Source organism: Alexandromys fortis, unplaced genomic scaffold (genome assembly GCF_014885135.2).
Source record: "Alexandromys fortis isolate MF-2015 unplaced genomic scaffold, M_Fortis_MF-2015_v1.1 scaffold_17, whole genome shotgun sequence".
In the NCBI taxonomy this organism is placed as follows: domain Eukaryota; kingdom Metazoa; phylum Chordata; class Mammalia; order Rodentia; family Cricetidae; genus Alexandromys; species Alexandromys fortis.
The window spans coordinates 1,929,988-1,952,885 of NW_026067896.1; the positions used below are offsets into that span (position 1 = coordinate 1,929,988).

The 22,898-nt window shown below is 38.4% G+C and overlaps 1 protein-coding gene across 7 annotated transcripts in view; it reads left to right on the forward strand.

Moving 5' to 3' along the window:
* The window catches only part of Vps13b (vacuolar protein sorting 13 homolog B), a 399,494-nt gene that overhangs the window by 121,479 nt on the left and 255,117 nt on the right, over positions 1 to 22,898 (forward strand). The window contains exon 20 of one of the 7 annotated variants that reach the window (XM_050163248.1): positions 9,004 to 9,608. The exons of the other annotated variants lie outside the window; for them this stretch is intronic. Coding sequence (XP_050019205.1) covers positions 9,004 to 9,077 — 74 coding nt within the window. The 3' untranslated portion in view covers positions 9,078 to 9,608. Of the gene's footprint in view, positions 1 to 9,003; positions 9,609 to 22,898 lie in introns of those variants that run through there. 7 annotated transcript variants of the gene reach the window in all.

The window sequence follows — 22,898 nt, forward strand, 5'->3', positions numbered from 1 at the left end:
GACAATAAATAATGTGAGCCTTTTCATGAGAAGAGTTGATCTAATTGGAGTACTTTACACCCTTCTGAATAGCTTAGTTAAACCACAGGGATACGGTGATGTAGTCTCTGTCAGAACCGATCTCTTTCTGAACATGCATTTTCTACTGTTCCCTTTCTGTCTTGAAATTTTCTAATTAGTATCCCTTCTAAGGTGATGAAACAGTCAATATAACAGGGTAATATTTGAGCGTGGTTAGAAGACTACACAAGGAATTGACCAGGTCATATATTCACTCTGACCCTGATTATTGAGACATTTCCACAATTTACCTGTCTATGGGTGTCATATACTGGTGATGCAAATTCTGAGATGTAGGATCATGTGAAATGATGAATATATTGTCTTCAAATTTCAAACGATAACATTTTAAATATTCCTGCTGGGTAAATTTCTCAAGGTTCAAGAATTAAGTATATACTGGCTAGTTTTATGTCACCTTGACACATGCAAGAGTCATCAGAGAGGAAAGAGCCTCAATTGAGAAAATGCATCCATAAGATCTGGCTGTAAGGCATTTTCTTATTTAGTGATTAATGGGGAGGTCCTAATCCATCAGTGTCACCTCTGGATTGGTGTTCCTGAGTTCTATAACAGAGCAGGCTGGCAAGCATGTAAAGCATGTCAGTAAGCAGCACCCCGCAATGGTCTCTGCATCAGCTCTTGCCTCCAGGTCCTGCCCTGTTTGAGTTCCTGTCCAGAAGTCCTTCAGTGATCTACAGGGATATGGAAGTGTGAGCCAGACAAACCCTTTCCTCCCCAACTTGCTTTTTGGTCATTGTGTTTCATCTCAGCAATTGAAATCTTAACCAAGGCAGATTGGGGGTTAAAACTTGTTTATATGTAAAAAAAGAAAACAGCTAGAGTATCATACTAAGTAATTATAAAGAAAAATTTTATAAACTGGGAGAATATAACTTTACTATCCTTGGCTGACACTTCATATTCTTAGGTTCTCCTATTCAATGTGACATCCAGAAACCACATAAATGGACTTAAAGATACAAGCCTTTGTTAGAGTCCAACATCCGTTCATGATGAAAGTCTTAGAGAATATAGGACTAGAGGGAATTTTATGTGTACCTAAAATTATTTTTGAGAACTCACAGCCAACGTCAGCCTGGATGGAGAAAACTTGAAGGCAGCCTTCTGGAGTCAGACGGAAGACTGAGGTGAGGTGTTCACTAACCATACTCCTTTTTACTACTGGGCTCAGTCCTAACTGGAGCACCAAGTCAAGAGAAGGAAATTAAATGGATACAAATAGTAAAAGAAGTCATACAATCCTATTTACAGATCACATGATACTATACATTAGAGATCTCCTAGAAAACTACTATAAATGATAAATAAATTCAATTTTGTGGAAGAGTATGGAATCAACTTTTAAAAATCAATAGCTTTCCTGTGCACCAACAGCAAATATGCAGAGCAAGGAGACTGAGCCCACACTCCCATTTGTAGTCACCTTAAAGAAGACATCAGGGATAAGTCTACAGAAAGAAGTAGAGGACTCCTGCAGCAAAACCTTGACGTCTCTGCAGAAGGAGAAAGACACCCATGCTCATGGGTTGGTAGAATTCACATGGTTAGAATAACTGCTTTCCCAAAAGTCTTGCTGGAGAATGATGTCCCTCTTATATAGAATCTTTTGGACATAGAATAAAGAACCATCATTACAGAGAGAAGACTTGTGCTCTTAAAACTGATTTTAAAAAGTTATGTGAATGTGTGTGTGTGTGTGTGTCTGTGTGTCTGTCTGTCTGTCTGTCTGTCTGTATACATGTGTATGTGGCTGCTTCCAGAGTCTAGAAAAAGTCATGAGACCTGGAATAGGATTGTGTCCTTCACAAGAGTAGCAAGCACTCTGAACCACAGAGTCATCTCTAGTCCCCTTACATTTAGTTTTTAGTTTGACTCACTGACATGTTTCTAGTTTGTGATGTTGAGAAGTTAGTTGACTTCTCATTCCTTTCTGGAAAATTGAGATGATAGAATCTTTTATATGTGTAAAGTAATGTATTTTAGGTATATAACATGTTAATGCTTACCTGTTATCATCAGTATTTAGTGTTAAATCACATCATGCTTCACTATTTGCTACAGACTGAACATGATAGGGGAAGATTGCTTATAATAAGCACCAGGGAATCATCATATGTGTTCTTATTCCCATGTTATGTTTTAGAGTTTTAACTTTGAAAGTTTATGTTCTTTTAAATTATGGCCTCTGGTTTCCAAGAGCATGTAATTGTTTGGCTTGGGGCTCTTACCTTTACTACTTTTTAAAATAGAGACAATTTCAGTCCTGAAAATGGATTCTTTCTTTCACGGTCCTGATTACAGTTATTAGGAAGCCATTGCCCCTGATATTTGTTATCTAGTAATTACTGAGTTATTTAGTGTGGCCACTGTTGGGCAACAATCCCACCTTCTGAGGTAGAGTGAGGATTAAGGATTTCCTAGGATGAGTTTCTGTCCTTTGTGACGGTCCTGGAATAATTGGCATCTGCATTAATGTTTCTAGCAGACTTGTTGTGTGATGACAAGAGAACAGAAGACACAGTCAAGTACTGGCCATTCTGCCTGTCCTAGGGCTTCCCCTGTTGTGATGAACATCATGACCAAAAGCATCTTAGAGTCCATCATTCAATGAAGTTAGGTTTGGAGTTGATGCAGTGGCCATGAAAGAGGCTGCTTTCTGGCTTGCTTCTTATGACTTGCCCAGCCTTCCTTTTTATAGCACCCAGCACCATAGTGGGCTGGGTCATCCAAAGTCAATCATCAATCAAGAAATGTACCACAGGCTTGTCCACACGTCTTTCTGGTGGGACATTTTCTCAAACAAGGGTCTCACTTCTAAAATGACTTCAGCTTGTAGGAAGTTGACATAAAAACTATCCAGCACACTACCTATAGTTATTTATTTAGAGTATAGTTATCTAGTGTGTATTAGTAATTGCCATTTTGACAGGCAAATTCCGCCAGTAACCATGGTCACACGCCTGGTGAATGGATGGTCAGGGGTTGAATTATTCATATTCTTTGACCCTCGGGGCAAGGAAGGAGGGCAGGTGGGGTTTCGGCAGATACACTCTGGCTTGTGAGTACTCCATCGCATCTCACGTTCACTTCATTTTCACTCTGGCTTGATTAATCACAGCAGTATAGGAACAGGGACGGGTGTCTTGCTTAGTGATCCCCGCAGGAGTTAGAATAACACCTTTTACTAAGAGTTGCAATTTCCTATCTAATAAGGGATGTAAGGAAGGAAAATAAAAATTGGGCATTTACTATTATGAGATCCTATTTATCGTACTTTTATCTTACATCTTTTAAGCAATGAAGACAATTTCTTCATTTTTAAAATGAGAAAATAGGCTTAGATTTACATATCTCAAGAGGGTTTGTTAATTGTCTCAAAGATACATCAGTCATAAGCAGAAAAACCAGGAATAAAACCAGTAAGTGTGTGCCCTGTCGCTCTGTGGCACAGGAGAGCAGAAGAGAACGGCAGGGAAACTGCGGGTCTTCCTGTTGCACCGCACTGCCAGTGAGTGTCTAACTTATAATAATCTGCTTGTATTTGATCAATCTTGTGTTCTGATGAAGAACTTTAATTTACTTGACTTTCAACCTGCTTAATAAAGCTAGTGATTTATTGAATATCTTGGGACCACATCCCTGACAGGCAGTATTTTAAGGTGAAATTGCTGTGTGAGGATTTTGTTAACCTGACATTTTGTGGTTTCGCCTCATAAAACTGGTAAAGGACTCCCAGTGTGGAATGTTAATGGGGTGAAGTAATGAGTGCAGGCTGGGGTGGAAGCAACCAGACATGAGCGATCCTATAGTCCATACTCAATGATTCCTGGGAGGGTTTTGTAGACAGTAGCCTTTAAAGGTAAAAGCAATAGGCGATCTTTTGAATCCAGCATTTGATCAAGTTGTGAAGCTGTGCCTAGATGCTAACCAGTGATCCACTCATGGGAAAGTAGTTAATGTTAGCTAGTAGACTTTCTCATGATCATTATCAATGTCTGATTTCTTCTGGGCCATCTTTATTTTCTACTCATCGTCCAGTGACTGTACCGTCAGTTCCTCTTGTTTATCTCAGTTATTGAGAGCAGTAGTTTGAGTTTAGGGTTAGTTGTGTTGATTTTATTTTACTGGATCAAAGAAATATGTATGTTTCCCCCTTTTTTTTTGATTTTTCTTTAAAAATTTACAAATCACTAAAGTAAGACACATTTAGAAATGTCTTACTTATGTGGTTCTGAGCCCTCACTTTTAGATTCCATCAAATGACTTTTACTTTTCTCTGCCTTAAAAAAAAAAACTACTTAAGATTTTGTGTGTGAGAATAAAATGAATAGGATTTTTCTACTAAGAAAGTTTGAAACCCACAGGTTCAGCTGCAATGAAATTCAAAAGTACACAAATTTTGAAATACTGTTTTATAATTTTTGGTTTGAATTTCGATGATAGAGTAAAAGAATGATCTTGAATCTTTTACTGTAAAGGTGAAGTAATTGTTGATAGATGGAGAAGAATTTTAAGGCTTTCTTACCAAAGTTATCAGTGGTAGCGATTATAAATTTTTTAAACTTAATTGTTGTTTTGATATTTTACATTTATTTAAAGGTTGTTTTTCCTCTGCTGATCACACTGCTAGGATATCTTTGAGATAAAATTGGAAACTCTTTTATTAACCCGTTTCATCTCGTAAGTTCCTGAATATGTCACCTAGTTTGTGTTGTTCCTCTCAAGACTAAAGAGACTTTAATCTGATTTTCATTGCTTTGTAGTCAGGCAACAAGTTGTGAACTTATTTTCTTTGTGATTCTCTTAGCTCCATCCTATTTTTTAACTCATCCTTAGACTTAGTATTAGTTATAGAATTTGCTTTCTTGTCTTTTGTTTCAACTGTTGAACTTTTTTTTTTTGGGGGGGGGAGGGGTTCTCTTGAAACCTTGCAGTGACTCTTGTATTTGCTTTCAGATAAAATCTGACAGTTTCACCCAGTACACCTGCTTGTATTATCTAATTTGGTAAACAGAAGTCAGTCTCATCTCAGGATTCCCTTTTTCTTCAGAATATTGCTTTCCAGATTAAAAGGTGCTGATATTTTAACATGCCTCCCAAAGGCAGTTTTGTAAAAAGCGTTTGCTGCAAGCGCCCATCAGAGAGTAGTTCTAACCTGTGCAGGTGCGTGCTTTAAGTTAGAATGTGGCGTATCTAGAGAATTTTAATTCAGATCCCTTAATATGATTATTCACGATTACAAAGACTTGGATATTTTTGTTAAGGTGTTTGGTCCAAAGCAAGCATATCAGCTGTGGTTTGAAAGAAAATGGCCCCTGAAAGGGGCGGCACAGTTGGGCAGTGTGGCCCTGCTGGAGGAAGTGCGGCACTGTGGGTGTGTCCTTTGACATCTCAGATATGTTCAAGCCACACCCAGTGAAACAGACCATTTCCTGTTACCTGTGAGACAAGGTTTAAGAACTCTCAGCTCCTTCCCCAGCAGCACATTTGCCTGCATGCTGCCTAGCTTCCCATCATGACTGTAATGGACTAAACCTCTCAACTGTAAGTGAGACACTGTAATTACATGGTTTCCTTTATAAGTGTTGCCATGGTCACAATGTCTCTTCACAACAATAGAAACCCTAACTAAGGCATCAGCCTTCACTTATTAAATAATTTGTGTTTAATCTTTATAGCTTCATTTTTATACCTTTTGTTTTATCTTTCTGTTTACATGACAAGTATTCAAACCATGTATTCACTTCAAGGTACAATTTCAGAAATAATAGTGATTTTTTTAAGAAAAAATTTGTTCTGACTAAATTATTCATTAATCATAGAATATGGTTCTGAGAATCATTAATCAGTCATTCTAAACTTCTACTGTCATGATTTATTTAACAATTATTTCTTTACATCAAATTTTGTTGAAATAGGAGCGGCGGGGCTGCGTCTCCAACAACCCAGCCGCTTGGCTAGCTCATGCCCGAAATAACAACACACAAACTGTATTCATTTAAGAACTGCTTGGCCCATCAACTCTAGCCCTTACAGGCCAATTCTCGCACCTGGACTAGCCCATTTCTAATAATGTGTGTAAGCACCCCAAGGTGCGCTTACTGGGAAGATTCTAGCCTCCGTCCATCCTGGGAGAGTGGAGCATGGTGTCTGTGCTCCAGAGAGCAGAGTCTCTCCGGGAGCAGAGCAGAGTCTGACCTCACTTCCTCTTCCGCCCAGAATTCTATTCTGTTTATTCCTCCCACCAATGCTTTAACCTATCAGGGCAAGCCAAGCAGTTTCTTTATTGCTCAGCCAATGAAATCAACAGATTGATATGACACTCCCACATCAAAATTTATTGAACTAAAAATAAATGTCTATCTCTTTCTCAGTCCTTCTCTGTAGAGCTTTCTTTGTTGCATATCGAGAACATTTATATATTAGACTAGAGGAATTGAGATGGTTGTCACACAAATATCTCTCTATATCATATATATCATACATACATATACATATACATATGCATCTCAAATGAGGGAAGCTCAAATGAAAAGCGTCACAGTACCCCAAATATAGAAGACTGGTTTAGTGGCTGTTGTGCAGACATAGTTGTAGTTTAGCACCTCCCCTTCTCCATGGTTTTACCTCTGTGATGTCCGTTTTCACGATCCGCTATCGTTCATAAGTAGTTAGTGGGAAATTGCATGAATCAACAGTTCATAAATTTTAAATTGTTCACCATGTTGAGTAACATGAAATAATCCTGGCTCCATCTGCAGTCTTCCATACTGGACGTGAATCATGTGTTTGTCTAGTATGTCCCTGCGTCTTAATGTCTCTCCTGCAGCCATCCCGGCGACACTGTGGAACCTGTGACACTGCCCTGCTTGTCATCAGGGACTCACGCCACCTCTGTGCAAGACTGGTGATTTTGGTGATTCAGATCTGTCATAGAGCTCCAGGGTGAGACGTTCTAAGGACAGTAAAGAAGAAAAATGCCGATTTTAGTCTAAGAAAATGAAAGACTAAAAATGTAGAAAAATAAAATTGAAGGTGTTTGTTTTTATATATTAGTGTATATATAACTGTGAGAAAATTTAGAAAAAACTGATTAAAATTTTCTATTTATAGATTTTTGTCTTTATATCCATTACATGATTTTTTAATTTTTTTTTTTAGTTTGAGGAAATTTATCTGCTTTGAGTGTGAGAAAATGCTGTTAGTTCCAGATTTTATAAGTACAATTGATTGCAGGTGTATTTTTGTTTGTTTTCTCTTAAGCCATCAGCTGCAGTGGGTTACATAGAGCATAGCCACTAAGCATTCCCAGCGAGCTTTAGCTTCCTGTTTGGTCTATGATCATTTGTTCCTGTGGGAATTCCACAAAACTGGGTCTTAGCGTTTTGGAAGATTCTTACAACAGACAGCCATATGATGATTCCAACAGATAAAAATAGGGAATAATAACTTTTATTTACCTTCCTCTTCTAATTTTTCCCTTTTTCCCTCTGTCTCCTTCAGCCTGGTGTGATCAACATTTCCTACCTGGCATTCTGTCTTGAACAATATTGGATATTTTGTAGCATCTCTCATCTGTAGATTAAATGAAAACATATGGGACTAGAATAATTTTATGTTGAAGTACCCTTTCAAGCCTTTTTGACCATATATATTAAAAATTATAGGGTTGGCTGGGTTTAGTGGCACATGCCTTGGGAAGCAGAGGCAGGAGGATCTGTGAGTTCAAGGACATCCTGGTCTACGAAGTGAGTTCCAGTATAAATGTTGGTATAGGTATAGGTATGGATATAGATATAGATTGATATATGGTGAGACATGTCTTGAAGAAACAAAGAATTGTAATGTTGACCTCATGCTCTATTGTCCTCCACAGAAAATGTGCAGTCTTGCAGAGACCTGGGCTGCATGTGTGTTTTTAAGGTGGAGGCTTTGGAAAAGAAAGAACCACTGGGATTCAATTAGTGTTGAATGAAGAGTAAAGTCAGAACTGGATTTTGTTCTTGAGCCATCAGCTTCCCATATATTTCTTACCCCTGATGCCAAGTGTACGTTCCCTTCCATCTACCACGTTTCTCCTTCTTCTTTCAATCTTATCCTGTCTCTCAAGTGTTTCCTTTCTTTCCCTTTTTTATGTGTATGTGGAATGCACACACATGTTTATGTGCCCATGTGTTTATGTGTGGGGTGTTTGTATCCATCTGAGGCTAGAGTTACAGGGCCTTGCCTACTGCATTTACATGTGTTCTGTGTATAAAATTCCAGTCCTCATGCTTGGCAAGTACTCAGCCACCCAGTCATCTCCTTAGCCTCTGTTTTCTTTGCCTTCTGTATTTTTTTATCCTGACATTTTCCACATATATGTTTGTTTGTAAGTTGTGGAAATAGAGTTGTTGATAGAAATAGGCATTTTATGTGAATAAGGGAATTTAATTTCTGTGTTCAATCATTTCAAATGTTTATGTCAAATCAGTTGTGCTTTGATACATTCTCAGGAATTTGCCTGTAAGTTGAGCAGCATTCTAGGAATCTAGACATGGAAAGGGCCTATATAAGTCATTGATATACATATCCTCAGTGTTAGACTCTACAGGGATACTCGTGTATCACCTAAATAATGACCTTGAAGTCAGTGCTGCCCTGATGGAAGTGTAAGAGAAAATAAAACATTTCCAAGTTGCGGTCATGGTGTCTTTTCATGGCAATAGAAACCCTCACAGTTGTCTCCAAAGGAAATAAAGTATTCTGTATCAACAGTATCATACTCTGTAGGATTCTACGTGGTACATATTTATTGCCGTTACTTAGATTGAGATCTCACCATGTCTGTGTAGTGTTGGCTGTTTATTGGGAGAGCTATTCAGTCACTCTGTTTTATAGTTCCTTCATTTGTCATGAAGAAGTGGTATTACTTTCTAGGTGGCTGTGTGACCCAGGCAAGAAAACAAATGTCCAGTTCTCCCTGTTGCCCGGCACAGGCTGACAGTCAGTAACTGGAGGTCGTGATCTTCACTGCGGTCCACAGCAGGACTCGTGCCATACGGAGTTCATGTATTTCCCACTGGTGACGCCTTTCCAGTTGATCAAATTCTGAGTGATCCCAGGCTTCTGTAGTTACACAAATCATTTACTAATAATAAATCATTAGTAGATTTATATTAAAAGAGTTCATATATATGAATTTACTACTGTACAGATTGTCTACCATTTGTTACTATACTGATTAAAATGATACACTTATTTTTACATAAAGAATTAAATATCTGAATGTCACTACTGGAATGTAGAGCATATTCAGTGTTTATCAGAATTGATTGATATTTGATTTTTTAAATACTGTTGTTGGTAACACTGTTTCACATAAATATCAGAAGTATATTTACAGCCATATCAGAAATTGTTAAAATTTTCACTGTAATGCCTCACCAAAATTTAATAAAAATTTCCTTTTTTAAGAAGTAACGCAGCCACTTTTACACAATATAATCCAAAACTTAGGTGCTGGGGGATGATAGGAAAGTACTCAATCTCTTTGTTTAATGAAAGTAAAACATATTTCTGATTATTTTGTGTGTGCAGTAAAAACACTGCAGTTCATAATTATATTAAATCTGAGTTAAAGTTTTTAAAAATAGATTCATCTGTCTTTGGTGACACATGTGTAGCGCCAAGTTCCCATGCTCTGACTCAGAAGCAGGCAGGGCTGCAGTGACATTGTGGCCTTGGATCCACCATGTATTTGGTTTTGAATTACCTTTCTTCTTTAAGCATTCAAAAAACCTTTACAGTCACAACGTTTCCCATGTCATGCTGTTGTACTTCACTAAAATCTAGGTTCTGTTTTGGTAAATTGAGATTTTTAAAAAATATTTGTAATAACTCTATTTTCTCATGAATTGCAAGTGTTTTCCTAGAGCCAAGCAGTTGATTTGTTCCCTTTTTCTCTCTTCCAAGACTGTTAATGTGAACCTAATATTAATACTTGGCAATAATCAATTCAGGTTTGTTTGTTGGAAACAAGTAAATCAGAACATCCCATAACTATTGGTCTCAGTTTTCTGTTGTACTAGAAAATGTGGCATTCACTATCCACCTTTCTGATTGGTGAATCTCACTTTAGGCCTCATCTGAATGGCTGTAGTCTACCCAGCCAGTTATTGGGGGACATTAGCACCACCTTGTGGTGCCTCTTTGCTCTGCCACTAACAGATAAAAGTAGATTAGTCCCCAGTGTAAAATTACTCTGAAGGTGTATATAGTGTTGATCACTTCCACTTGATATTTCCATCTCTAAACTTAAAATCCGTTTATTTCAATGAAAGTGTAGGAATATATTTTTGAGTATGTGACTATTCCAATAGCAGTTCTTGCTTAGTTCTAAGTTATATAATATTATTATGAATCCTTTGATCTTAAAGTTATTTTGCGAGTTATATTTTGGTGTGGGATAGTATCTTAGTCACTGTTGCGTTGCTGTGAAGAGATGCTAGGACCAAGGCAACTCTTGCTTTTTAAAAACTTGAGTTGTGGGCTTGCTTACACTTTCAGTGGTTTAGTCCATAGCCAACAGGGCAGGGAGTATGGTGACAGGCAGCAGGTGTGCTCTGGAGGAGGAGCTGAGAGCTAAATTCTGATCCACAGGGAGTAGGGACAGGAGAGGAGGGGAGGGCGGGACTGCCTGGGCTTCCTGTGGGATATACTCCTTCAATAGTGCCACACCTCCTAATGCTTCCCGATAGCTCATCAGCTGGGACTAATCATATTAACATGTCAGCCTATGGGGGCCAGTGCCACCCAAGTAGTAATTAAATCCTTAAGTTCTTTTTCCCCGTTTGAGACAGGATCTCTCTCTCTCTCTCTCTCTCTAAATCGTAAAATTGGCTGGTGAGAGTAGCTATAGTTGAGCTCTGGGAGAGATCGAAAGGCCCCACCTTAAAGAATAAGGTAGAATTCAATGGGGGAGAATATTCCCAACATCAGCTTTTGACCTTCATATGCATCTACATGTTGCATACCATATATACACCTGAGTCCAATGTGGACAGACATACATACTCATGCACGTTATACACATACACATAGAAATAAGAGTTTGATGCACTGGGAATCGGAGGCAGGCTGCTGGAGGCTCACTGTGTGATGTGTGACTGCAATGCCTGTAATCCCAGCACTGGGAACTGGAGGCTCACTGGCGAGCCCATCTAGCCAGTCCCTCATTGAGCTTCAGGTTCAGAGAGAGACACTGTACAGACTGAGGTAGAGAGCAAGGGAAAAGGCAACCAATGTCGAGCTGTCTCCAGCACAAGCTCTCATGTGCAAATATCTTCCCTTCTCCCCTAGATTTTGACTCAGTGTACAACAAGAATAATGAATTACCAAATACAAGGAATTACTGTTTTTTGTTATCTGGTAGCAGAATATGAAAATGTTTTATTATAAATTTTATAACTATAAGAAACTGCTGTCTTTGAGGATTCTATAACTTTGTTTTTGATTGATACTATTTAAGCATATCCATGCCCCCTTTAGTCTAACCCAGCAGCAGTAATAAAGGTTGGGATAGGTAGTCTATTACGTAACTCAGAAAACAGTGTCTAGATGTTCGGGTGCCAGTGCAAAGGAGTTAATAGTGATGGCCAATTTGAAGGATAAGTTCTTAACTGTTTTAAATTTTTTTCTTTGCTCTGAATGCTGGTTGTAAGTTCTATGACACTCATAGCGTAAATGCTTGGAGGTCACCATGTCACTTGGTGTCATTACTGGAAGGGGCCTTAGGTGATCTTACCTGAAAATCCAGTAGACCTTTCAGATATGTTACCGGGGAACTGAGACAGGTATTTAATATCTCAGAGTAATGAGTCTGAAACTCTATTCATTTTTTTATATTAGTGGTTGGCAGATTTTTAGAAAAATTATTTATTATGTACAGTGTTCTGTCTGCATTTATGCCTGCAGGCCAGAAGAGGGCACCAGATCTCATTACAGATGGTTGTGACCCATCATGTGGTTGCTGGGACTAAGACTCCAGACTTCTGGAAGAGCAGGCTGTGCTCTCAGCCTCTGAGTCTTTTCTCCACCTCCGGCAGAATTTTTTGAATCTAGATAATGAATATTTTAAGTTTTTCTGTTCTGAGTTGTGGCTGATCCATGCTGCTGCTGCTATAGCAGGGCAGCAGCCAAGAGCCACATGTAAGCAGATCAATAGGATGCATTCCAGTAAGTTTTATTTAGGGAGATTAGTTTTCATTTCATGTGGTTTCTCAAGTTTTGCATTGTTCTTTTGCTATTTTAAAAAAATCAACTAATCCTCCCTAGGATTTAGACGCTGTAAGAGCAGGTTTTGCTTTACAGAACACATTTTGCTTATTCCTTTCGTAACTAAAACAAAAGTCGGGTCATGGACACTCCAGCAGAGCGCCAGAGACTTCATTTTCCATGAATGAGCTATATCATTGTACTACTATTGTAAATGTAAAGCACACTGGGGTATGTGCATGTGTTTACACATGTACACACAAGCATGTATGTGTAGGCATGTATACATTTGTGTTGTGCACCTAATAAGGAGGCCACAAGCGTCCCTTAGATGTTGTTCCTCAGTAGTTACCAACCTTGATTTTTAAACATCCCCTCATTGGGACCTCTAGGCCTCAACAGATATGCTAGGCCACGTGGATGAAGAGTCCAACACTGGATTAAAAGCATCATGCCCCGTTTGCAGCTTTCTCATGTGCTAGAGATCAATCTCAGGTCTTGATGCTGTAGGAGAGGGTACTTCCCTGCCAGATTTGGGAAGGATAACTTTTAGAGGCCGTGTCTAGAATGGTTATCATGTTCCCTTAGGTTGTGAGACGAATTAGCACACTCTTCTCCTACCTAGACTGGCTAATTAATGAGTAGAATTAGTTTGTTCTGATATCAGCAGTTGCTGCAGAATAACTGTTATCATGAACAAGAGCAAGTGGACACAAAGGTGCTGTTTGGTATGATTGCCTGAGACATACATGAATCCTCACAGACGCCTGAAAAGCCTTCTTTATTAGAATGTGAACTGCTAGTCCCTGTCTTTTGAACACTACAGTGTTTCAGTCCTTGAGTGTGCTTACAAAAATGCCCCCACCTTTTCCCCACCAGACACTGGATCTTCCTTTCTGTCTGTCCTTGAAAATATTGTTTCCCCGGCTGGTCACCTTGTTGGATAACTGAAAAAACTTCTGCTTCTGATTCATAGCAGTTCCAGTTGAGGAAGGAGCTCTTCTCACTCATCTTTATGGAATCTCATCACATTAATAGGACTGTTAGAGGAAATGGGATTAGATACAATTATTAAAAACATGAAGTTGGGCGGTATTGGCACACACCTTTAATCCCAGCACACAGGGGGCAGACGGTAGCAGATCTCTGTGAGTTCGAGGCCAGCCTGGTCTACAAGGGCTAGTTTCAGGCTAGGCCCCAAGCAGAGAAACTCTGTCTTGAAAAACTGGAAAAAAAAAAAAAACCATGAAGAACTTTATAAGTAAAGTACCAATAAAAGCAATGATCAAGAAAATAGCTATCAGGTGTGGGTGCATACCCCTTTACTTTCAGTACTTGGGAGGTAGAGGCAGGCAGAACTCTCCATTTGAGGCCATCCTGATTTATGTAGTGAGCTGCAGGCTAGCTATAAAAACCTATAGCATGGATGAACTAATGTTTGGACGGAATAGCTAGTAGTTGTAACCAGCACAGCTGGCGGTATAGCATTTACTTCTAAGGCTTTATAATTTCAGGGCCAGGTCCTTGAGGACACGTGCTTTGAAATGATACTTCTCCAGATTATAAGGATCAGAACCAGTGTGAGCCAACAGACCTTTTCATCACGTGCTGTGACTTTTGGAGCATGGAGTCCCATCCTAGCATCTTCGTCATCTGCACTCCATCTTCTCTGCCTAGGTAGTGATTAACAGAGCAGTGACGTTTGAAGTCAAAGGAAAGAGTTTCTGTTATTATGAGAAAGTTATTAACTTTGGTGTATGTTGGGGGAGGCTTTAATCTAGTCTAATACATCACAGTTTTATGATTTGGTTACACATAGGGAGTGACCACATAGCTTCATGCACCAATCACACTTGACCTAATTTGATATAAACAAATAAGAACTATAATATAAACAGATGGTTTAAATTTAGCCTTTTACTCAAAATAAATAGACATTGTTATGTATTTTATTATAATTCAAAATACAGAAAGTACTATCAGTCCTTTGAATTATTATAGGAAACATATGCTCATGGTCGGATGCATGTATAACATTTGAGGTTGGAAAATGCTATGGAGTGAGATAAAGCTAGTAAATGACGGGCAAGAGGCGACAGAGTTCAGAAGAAACAGTGACTTAGAGCCTAAGGGATGAGGAGAAAAGTATTTGCTTAACATGAATACTTCATGGACAGCAGTATCAGATACTAAAAGAAGTAATTATTTTGAACAGAAACTGCAAATACAGATTTTGATAGTCAGATGACCTGATTTTGAATCCTCTTCTCCAGACTTATTAACTTTAGATATGTTACTTAGCTATGTTTTTTCTAAGGTTCAATTTTAGCATCTGTAAAGAGTTTAAATATAACCTACCTTCTTGGGTTGTCAGGATGAGTGTGGGAAAAGGCTGTGAATAGAGTGGTAGCTAATATTTTCCATGTGTTATTATAGTTTACATCCTAGATTACCATTAATGAATAAGGAATCTGCTTTTGACCTATAGCAGGGCAGAACTTAGGTGGGGAAAACTAAACTGAATGCTGGGAGGAAGGAGGCAAAGTCAGAAAGAAGTCATGTAGCCCCACCAGAGCTGGAGGGAACTTTACCCAGTAAGCCACAGCCACATGGTGATACACGGATTAATAGAAATATGTAATATTTAACCAATAAGAAGCTATAGCTAATGGGCCAGGCAGTGATTTTAATAATATAGTTTCTGTGTGATTATTTTGGGGCTGAGCAGCTGGAAACAAGCAAGCAGCTCCTGCAACAATCCTCTTCCTCAAGGACACTACAACAGTAACTCCCTCTTTCTCTAGGTCAAGACCATTCATGTTTTCTTCTCTGCTGGATCAGATTTGTCATCATATTGATTTAATAAAATGCTGGTTGGCCATTATGCAGGTAGGAAATATAGGCAAGGAGACCAGATGAGGAGAATTCTGGGAAGAGGAAAGGCAGAGACACAATCACCAGCCAGATACAGAGGAAGCAAGGTGAGAATGCCTTACTGAGAAGATACCAAGCCATGTGGCTAAACATAGACAAGAATTATGGGTTAATTTATGTTGTAAGATCTGGCTAATAATAAGCCTGGGATAATAGGCCAAATAGTTTATAACTAATATAAGCTTCTGTGTGCTTATTTGGTCTGAATGGTTGTGGGACCATATGGGACAGAAATCCAACTACAAGATGTGCTGCTTCCTCTGCCATCTTAAGAATCAGACACTTCCCTGGGTTTCATTTTTCTCTTACCCATGCACCATATTCAATTACTTTGTTCACATAAAAACTTCTTATAAGAATCCTCTATTCCCTGTCTCTCCATGTCTTCTTGTGTTTCTAAACGTTTCTAACCAATTTGTTACCCCCACTCCCTTTCCATCGAAGCTGCTCTTGTCCAAGTTATGAGGGACTCAAGTTTATCCAGTGTTTCTTTCTCAGTCCTCATTTTATCCTTCTGGTGGCAGTATTTGACAAAGTTGGCATTTTCCATGTGTGGATCATTTGCTCTGCTTCCCACTTCTCTGGGCGCTCGTAACTCCATGGTCTGATCCCTCAGGATTCCCTGGGCCTCTTGGTTTTGGAGGTGCTGAGTGCTTGGTACTCCAGCCTTTCTCCTTCTGGTCCTCACCACCACTGCTGCTGCTGCCATCTCATTCAGAGTTGTCAATGTTGTGGTTGTCTACTGTTCTCTTTATCTCTCTTGGGAAAGCTTATTGCCTTTCATTGTAAAAATATTTCTATTCATTAACTGCGAATTTCAGACAATGAAATTTATCACATTACTGCCAACTCCTCCCATCCAGTCCGTCTCCCTGCACCTCTGTGGTAGTTTAAATGATGCCCCCTCCACCAGTGTTCTCATTCTTTTGAATATTTGGTCCTCAGTTGGTCGATGAGGAGGAGGCTGAAGAGATGTGACCTTACATTAGGAAGTAATATCACTAGGCAAAAATTAGTTTCAAAAGACTTATATTATTCTTACTGTATCTTTCTCTGTCTTCTGCTTACTGATCAAGATATAAGCTCCTCATTTGTACTTAAGATTGGCTCCCCCCACTACTGTAAATCTTGCCAACTACTCAGCACTAGAGAAGTCATCAGTCTTAAAGGAGAGCCTACAGTCACTGCTAAACCAGTGTAATAACAATCTTGTCATTTGTCCACATATCTACAAATAAGGGTAGTCCTCACTCCTTCTCAGGGAAACTACTTTTTTAAACAGTTGAAGACCATTTCAGCAAACCACAGTCAATCAAAAGGCAGGGTTGTGGTACCTAGTCCCAGCAGATACATCTGCAAAACAACCCCATTGTTGAGTCTCTGAGAACATTGTGGAAGGAGTGGAAAGAGATATCAGGGAGTTTTGTCTCGGGAATGTTAGAAGTTACACCCATGAAGTATTACCAACGTGTCTGCCTGAACATGAACTGAACGGGATGCCTTTAGTATACGTGGCACAGTGGACCAGGACATGGGGTGGGGGTATGGGTACAGGGATCCAAGACAGCAACCACACATGAAGAAGCACAGACAACCAAGGGATGCTGAACGTGGGTGAAGTAGTTCTCTAGGGAAGAACATGCTATTTGTTATATAATATTGAACTGTCAATTTGGACATACATATGAGTAGCATTATATAGACTGAGCAGGTTATATTTAGGAATCTATATGTATATGCATAAATGCATGTAAGAAAAATAATGAAAAAAAGAGGTCATGAATTTGAAAGAGAGTGAAGAGCAGTATATGGGAGACTTTGGTGTGAGGAAGGGAAGGGAGAAATGATATAATATTAAAAAAAGTTTGACTTTTCAGTCTTTCCTGCCACTGTGCCCCTCCTCTGCCCTCAGCTACTCTAACCCTCTAAAACTGTGGCCACAATTAAACACCTTCTTTTGTAAGTTGCCTTGGTCATGGGGTTTGGCATTGCAATAGAAAAGTTACTAGTACATTCATTAATTGTGTTTTGTTTTCTTTTTGAAAAACAAACTGTCAAGTTCAATTTGTGCTATACACCCTCCCTCCCTCTCCTAGGTGTAGGGCCATTCACTGGAGTGTGGTCTGCCTACTAGGAGCCACACCCTTAAGGAAAACAGACTCTCTCTTCCCAGATGCCATCAGCTGTCCATAGATCCTCAGTGGGGTGTCATGAGGCTCTCCCCACTCGAATCTAGTATATTGACTGTCTTGATCTTGTGCAGGCAGCCACAGATGCTGCGAGTTTATGAATAGGGTGGTCCTGTTATATCCAGAAGACTCTTATTCCCATCTTCCCCAACCTTTGAATTTCATAATCTTCTTCTGCACTGGCTGCGGAGCTTTGGGGAAGGGCTAATGACGTTATGGTTGAGCACCGCACTGACGTGTCTCTACTACACTGTGACTAGTTGTGGGTTCTGGGCTAACTACTACCTACTGCGTAAAGAAACTTCTTTGACGAGGTCTGAGAGATGCACTTATCTATAGCTAGAGAGATAACAGTTCATAAGGTAGTTTGATGCTGTATCTTTCCAGCAGACAAATAGATGTTCATCCCTGGGGCCTTTGAGTGCCTCAAACATGGATTCTTGACCAGATTTGTCGATTTGTCATACAAGACATGTTTTCCCTCCTGTGGAGAAGACCTTAAATAAAACCAGAAAGCAGTTGGTTGCGCCCTTGACATTTGCATCACTGCTATACTTAGGAGCCTATCTTGCCAAAGTGGTTATTATTGCAGTGTCTAGGGTTCACAGCTAGGTGACTCCCAGAAACCTGTATATCTCAGTATGACAGCTGCAAAAAGGAAGCCTGCTCAGCAGAACTCTTGTTATTCTGCTTTGAGACCAGTGTGTGTGGTGTCCCCACCAGTGCATGATGCGCTTCTGCTTCCTCTGCAAGCAAGTCTTAGAAACAAAGCATGACGCCATCTTAGCTCCTTTTACTCACTTTGCTGTCTAACATTGTGGAATAATATAGTGACCCTTCAAAAATATTTAATATGCCATTTTGAATTTTATCTATTTTACTGTAATATTAAATGCTTAATGAATTTTTTTAAAACTTGTAATCTTGACCATTTGCGTTGGGGTATAGACTCAAAATCAGAAGCTCAACTATTAGCTGAGTCTGATAGTAATTGAATAGTGCTACCATGTAGGTGTGTATAATGTTTTACTCTTGTGATCTGCCATATTTCCATGTAGAATCCAAGTAATAACATATAAATCTTTCATCTAAAAATATTTCATTGAGGAATACTCATTTCAACAGTCATTTCATAAAATGCAGTTCTTTTGTCTTTGCTCAAGTAGAGAAATGTAAATTACACATTTACAAAGGAGCCACATTTCTAGTGCAGATCATTTTGACCACATCAGAATGCACCACATCAGAAACTAACTGGTTTCACATTTAAGGGCTCTTAAATACATTTAAGAAGCCCAAGCATTTCATTTTGGCTGTACTCAGAGATGGATTTTTATACGTTTACTTTAAAAAAGATTTTACTGATAAAATGTTAAACATAAAGTACCATTTGTATATTGGATACTTTTAATTTGGATAAATGTTAACATGCTTTGTTAATTTATTTTTGCTTATATCTTTTAGAAACAAAACACAGTATTATGATGTGCCAAGTCTACATGCCTCAATATTAATAATGTATTTCTCAAATCTAATTCTTTTAGATAAAAGTCAGCATTCTCTTTACTCTCTCAGCACAGTGAACAGAGATTCCTTGAAGTCGTCATCCCCATATGACACAGTACTGAAATTTGACTAGTTAATGCCCCCCCCCAATGTTACTTAGAGACCAGTTTGTTTAAATCAGAATTCATTCAAGCAATCAAGAGTCTCTTAAATGTCTTGTCTTTTGGATCTTTCTTTCCCCGTGTTCCTCCAAGGCTCTTATTAGAAATGGCATCACTTCAGGCTTTTTAGAGTTTTACCCTCATGGTCTATTCAACTTTTGTTCTGTCCCTTTCATTTCCTGCATATTAGAAGTTAGATTTGCTACATTCAAGTTAAATTTTGTTGCTAAACTTGATAGATAATGGTAGTGTATATTTCACATATAAGAGGTGGCACATATATTTGCTCACTGATGAAGTCATGATTCCAGGACTGATTACTAAGTGGAGATAATGTTATATTTTTGATGTGGGTTTATTTATTTTGAATTATTTTATTTTTTTAGCTTATATTTACATCATCCCCTCCCCTCTTCCTTCTTTCCTTTCTCCTCTCTTCCCTCCCGTTGGGTATTTACATGAGTTCATTTGAAGACCTGTTGAGTCCTGTGTACAGACTTGCCATTGGCTTCTTTTCTGAGAGTTTCAACCACCAGTTCTCTCATTTCCACTTTGTCTTTTTGATTTGGTATTTCTGCCAGCCAGCAGATAGCTGCCTTCTTCTGGGTGTCATTCTGGAGTTGTTGGGCGTGGCAGTAGAATGTGACAGTTTTGAGAGTAATGTTTAATTATTCAAGTTTCATTGTCCACGGTCCTCTGTTAGCAGATCTCCGGGGTCTTGCATAGTCTTGTGGTACAATGTTAAGATGATTTTCGTAGTTTTTTTTTTTTTTTTCTCTCTCACACAGGAGTTAGAACATGGTCTGGTTACTCCATCTTGGTCCCAAATAGAATACTTCTATCATTACACAGGAGAAGCTGAGGTTGAGAGTATCCCATTTCAGAAGAAACCTGTTGAGACTCTTGTGAGGAATTCATCTGAGCTCTTCTGTGCCGTCACCATATGGGAGACTCTTTTCTTTTTCTGACACTCTGCTGACTGCTTTAGATGGGTGTGGAGACTAATCAGTTGCTTTACTGTGCCAGAGGTTGTGATATTGATTAATATTTTCTGGTGACTAGAAAGCTCTCTAAATTAAATGTGAATCTGATTTATGATTACAGGCAAGAATTGAGAAATTTAGATAAGGGCAAATACTTGTTTGGAGAGGAGTCTGCAGATGCACGCGTCACTTGTGGGTGAAGCTCCTCCTCCTTACTTGGGATGGTGCTCTTGCTCCTCCCAGGAGAGCTTACAAGATTTTGTAGGATACACCTTTCTTTTTAAAATAAGGAGCTTATGATATTAGGAATTATTTGTAAACTGTTCAAAAGGATCTTGGCAATAAGATATGTTCAGGCAGATAAAGTTTGTGTAAGGGCATAGCCTTGTTTTTAATAATAATTGCAGATTTGGAAGTAAAAGTGTATTAGTTCTTCAATTTACTTGTAAATGGTTAATAAATATGTAAGCACAGATACATGCACATAGTAAAGATAATATGTAAGCACAGATACATGCACATGTTGGTATAGATTATGTAAGCACAGAGACACGCACATGGTTAGTATAGATAATATGTAAGCACAGATACACGCACATGGTTAGTATAGATAATATGTAAGTACAGATACATGCACATGTTGGTATAGATAATATGTAAGCACAGATACACGCACATGGTTAGTATAGATAATATGTAAGTACAGATACATGCACATAGTAAAGATAATATGTAAGTACAGATACATGCACATAGTAAAGATAATATGTAAGCACAGATACATGCACATAGTAAAGATAATATGTAAGCACAGATACATGCACATAGTAAAGATAATATGTAAGCACAGATACATGCACATGGTTAGTACAGATAAAATGTAAGTACAGATACAGCTCAAAGCAATTTTCCTACTTTACATTGAAAATTGTTACACCATTTAACCTCCCATTAGCACTGTGCTCTCAGACCTCAGCGAACATCTTTTAAAGAGCCAAATAGATGATAAATATTAGGCTCATGTGCCATATAATCTTCGTAGCAGCAGCCCATTTTCTTTCTAGAGTGCAAAGTTAACGCAGACAGCAAGCAACAAGTGTGGCTGTATTTCAGTAAATTTCCTTTATGCAAATCAGGTGACTGGCTCAGAGTATGTGGACTGAAGCATATGTTACCACTAATAATTTATTTCCCTTGTCAGTGCTTAAATTTAATCTTTTATAATTGTATGTCAAGCTTTAAAATTAAAGAGTTGATGAACTTCAGTGTACTTACACTGTTGTTTTGAGATGGAATACTGATTGCTACATGTGGCGCTGAACTCACTGTCAACCCCAGACTGGTATAAAACTCTTTTTCCTAAGCTTCCCTAGTATACGGGAATAGGTGCGAATCACAATGTAAATAAAATCATTTTTAGTTACATGTTATTCTAAACCTCCTCCTTATTGTTTAAGACATTGGGGTAGGGAGATACTAATGTCCATTATAATCCTGCTTTAATTGTATCAACAATTCATATTTTTGTCTATTCTGTATTTGGAATATGTTCTGTTTATTTCTTTTTGTATCCTAGATAGTAATTGCCCTGTATTAACTGAGTAATATATTTGCATTCTTAATCACGGTAGCCAGATACTCCATTCAATACCAAATACTGTTTAGAAGTTAGAAGTCTCCATTTTTAATCTTCTTATTCCTCATCTAATCTTTACATCCATGTTAAGCTTCTAACCTTGATGTTCTCTATAATACTTAAGTGTTTCCAGCTCTTCAGTTTTACCTAGATCTTATTTTATGATTTTGTTACCGAGAGAAAACACAAAATTGAATCTCCTATCATTTAATCCACTGTCAGATAGGGTAAAAAAAAATCCTTTGTACTCCAGAACAGTACTATTCCATAGAGTGTTCTGTGCAGTGAGGAAACAGCCGTATTCTAGATTATCCTCACATGCTCTAGTAAGTATCAAAAATATTAGGTAGGCTACATTAAAGATGGAGTTTTATCTTCATTTCCCCCCCTCAAAGGCCAACTTACTAGTGTGGGAAATCAATTTTAGGTTACTTTCTGACAAAACTGAGCCTTGGATTTTTGTTTGGTTTTAAAGAATGAAATAAAGCAATAAAAATGTTCTAAGGATAAGTTTTAAAGTTCTGGTACTTAAAATCAGCCATGGTTTTGAAAGAATTAAAAAAACAACTTGCAGCTAGAGTAGAGAGTAGTATCCTGTTAGTAGAAGCTGTTCTGTGATGTGTTCCACTAGCTCCCAGGTGAGGAGTGAAGCAATGATAGTAAATATCAGATAATACTTGAAGTAAATGGTCTGTAATTGAACAGAAATACATAGTATCATCTCATCTCTTTACTGTTATAGTGATTTTGAAAGGGTTAAAACATCTATTGGGTTAAGCATTTAAGGGTTAAAACATAGAAATTTAAAAACTTTAAGATACTATAATGTGGATGACTCAATATTCTAATTGATTTAGAACATCATAATAAAAATATTTATGAGCAAGACAAATGGCTAAGTTGGTATTAAAAAGATTTCTACTTTAGTGTAGGGTTTTGAGTTTGGATCCTTAGTACCCATACAAGAAGTTGGGTCTGCTGGCCCTTACATGCAAACACAGGATTGAGTAGGTGGAGAATAAAAAATCCTGAGACCTGATGTCCAGTCAGTCTAGCAGAATTGAAACCCAGAGAAATACTGTCCCAAAAATTAAGTGGAATATGATATTGAGGAAGATATCCAGTACAACCTTTGGCCTATACACACACA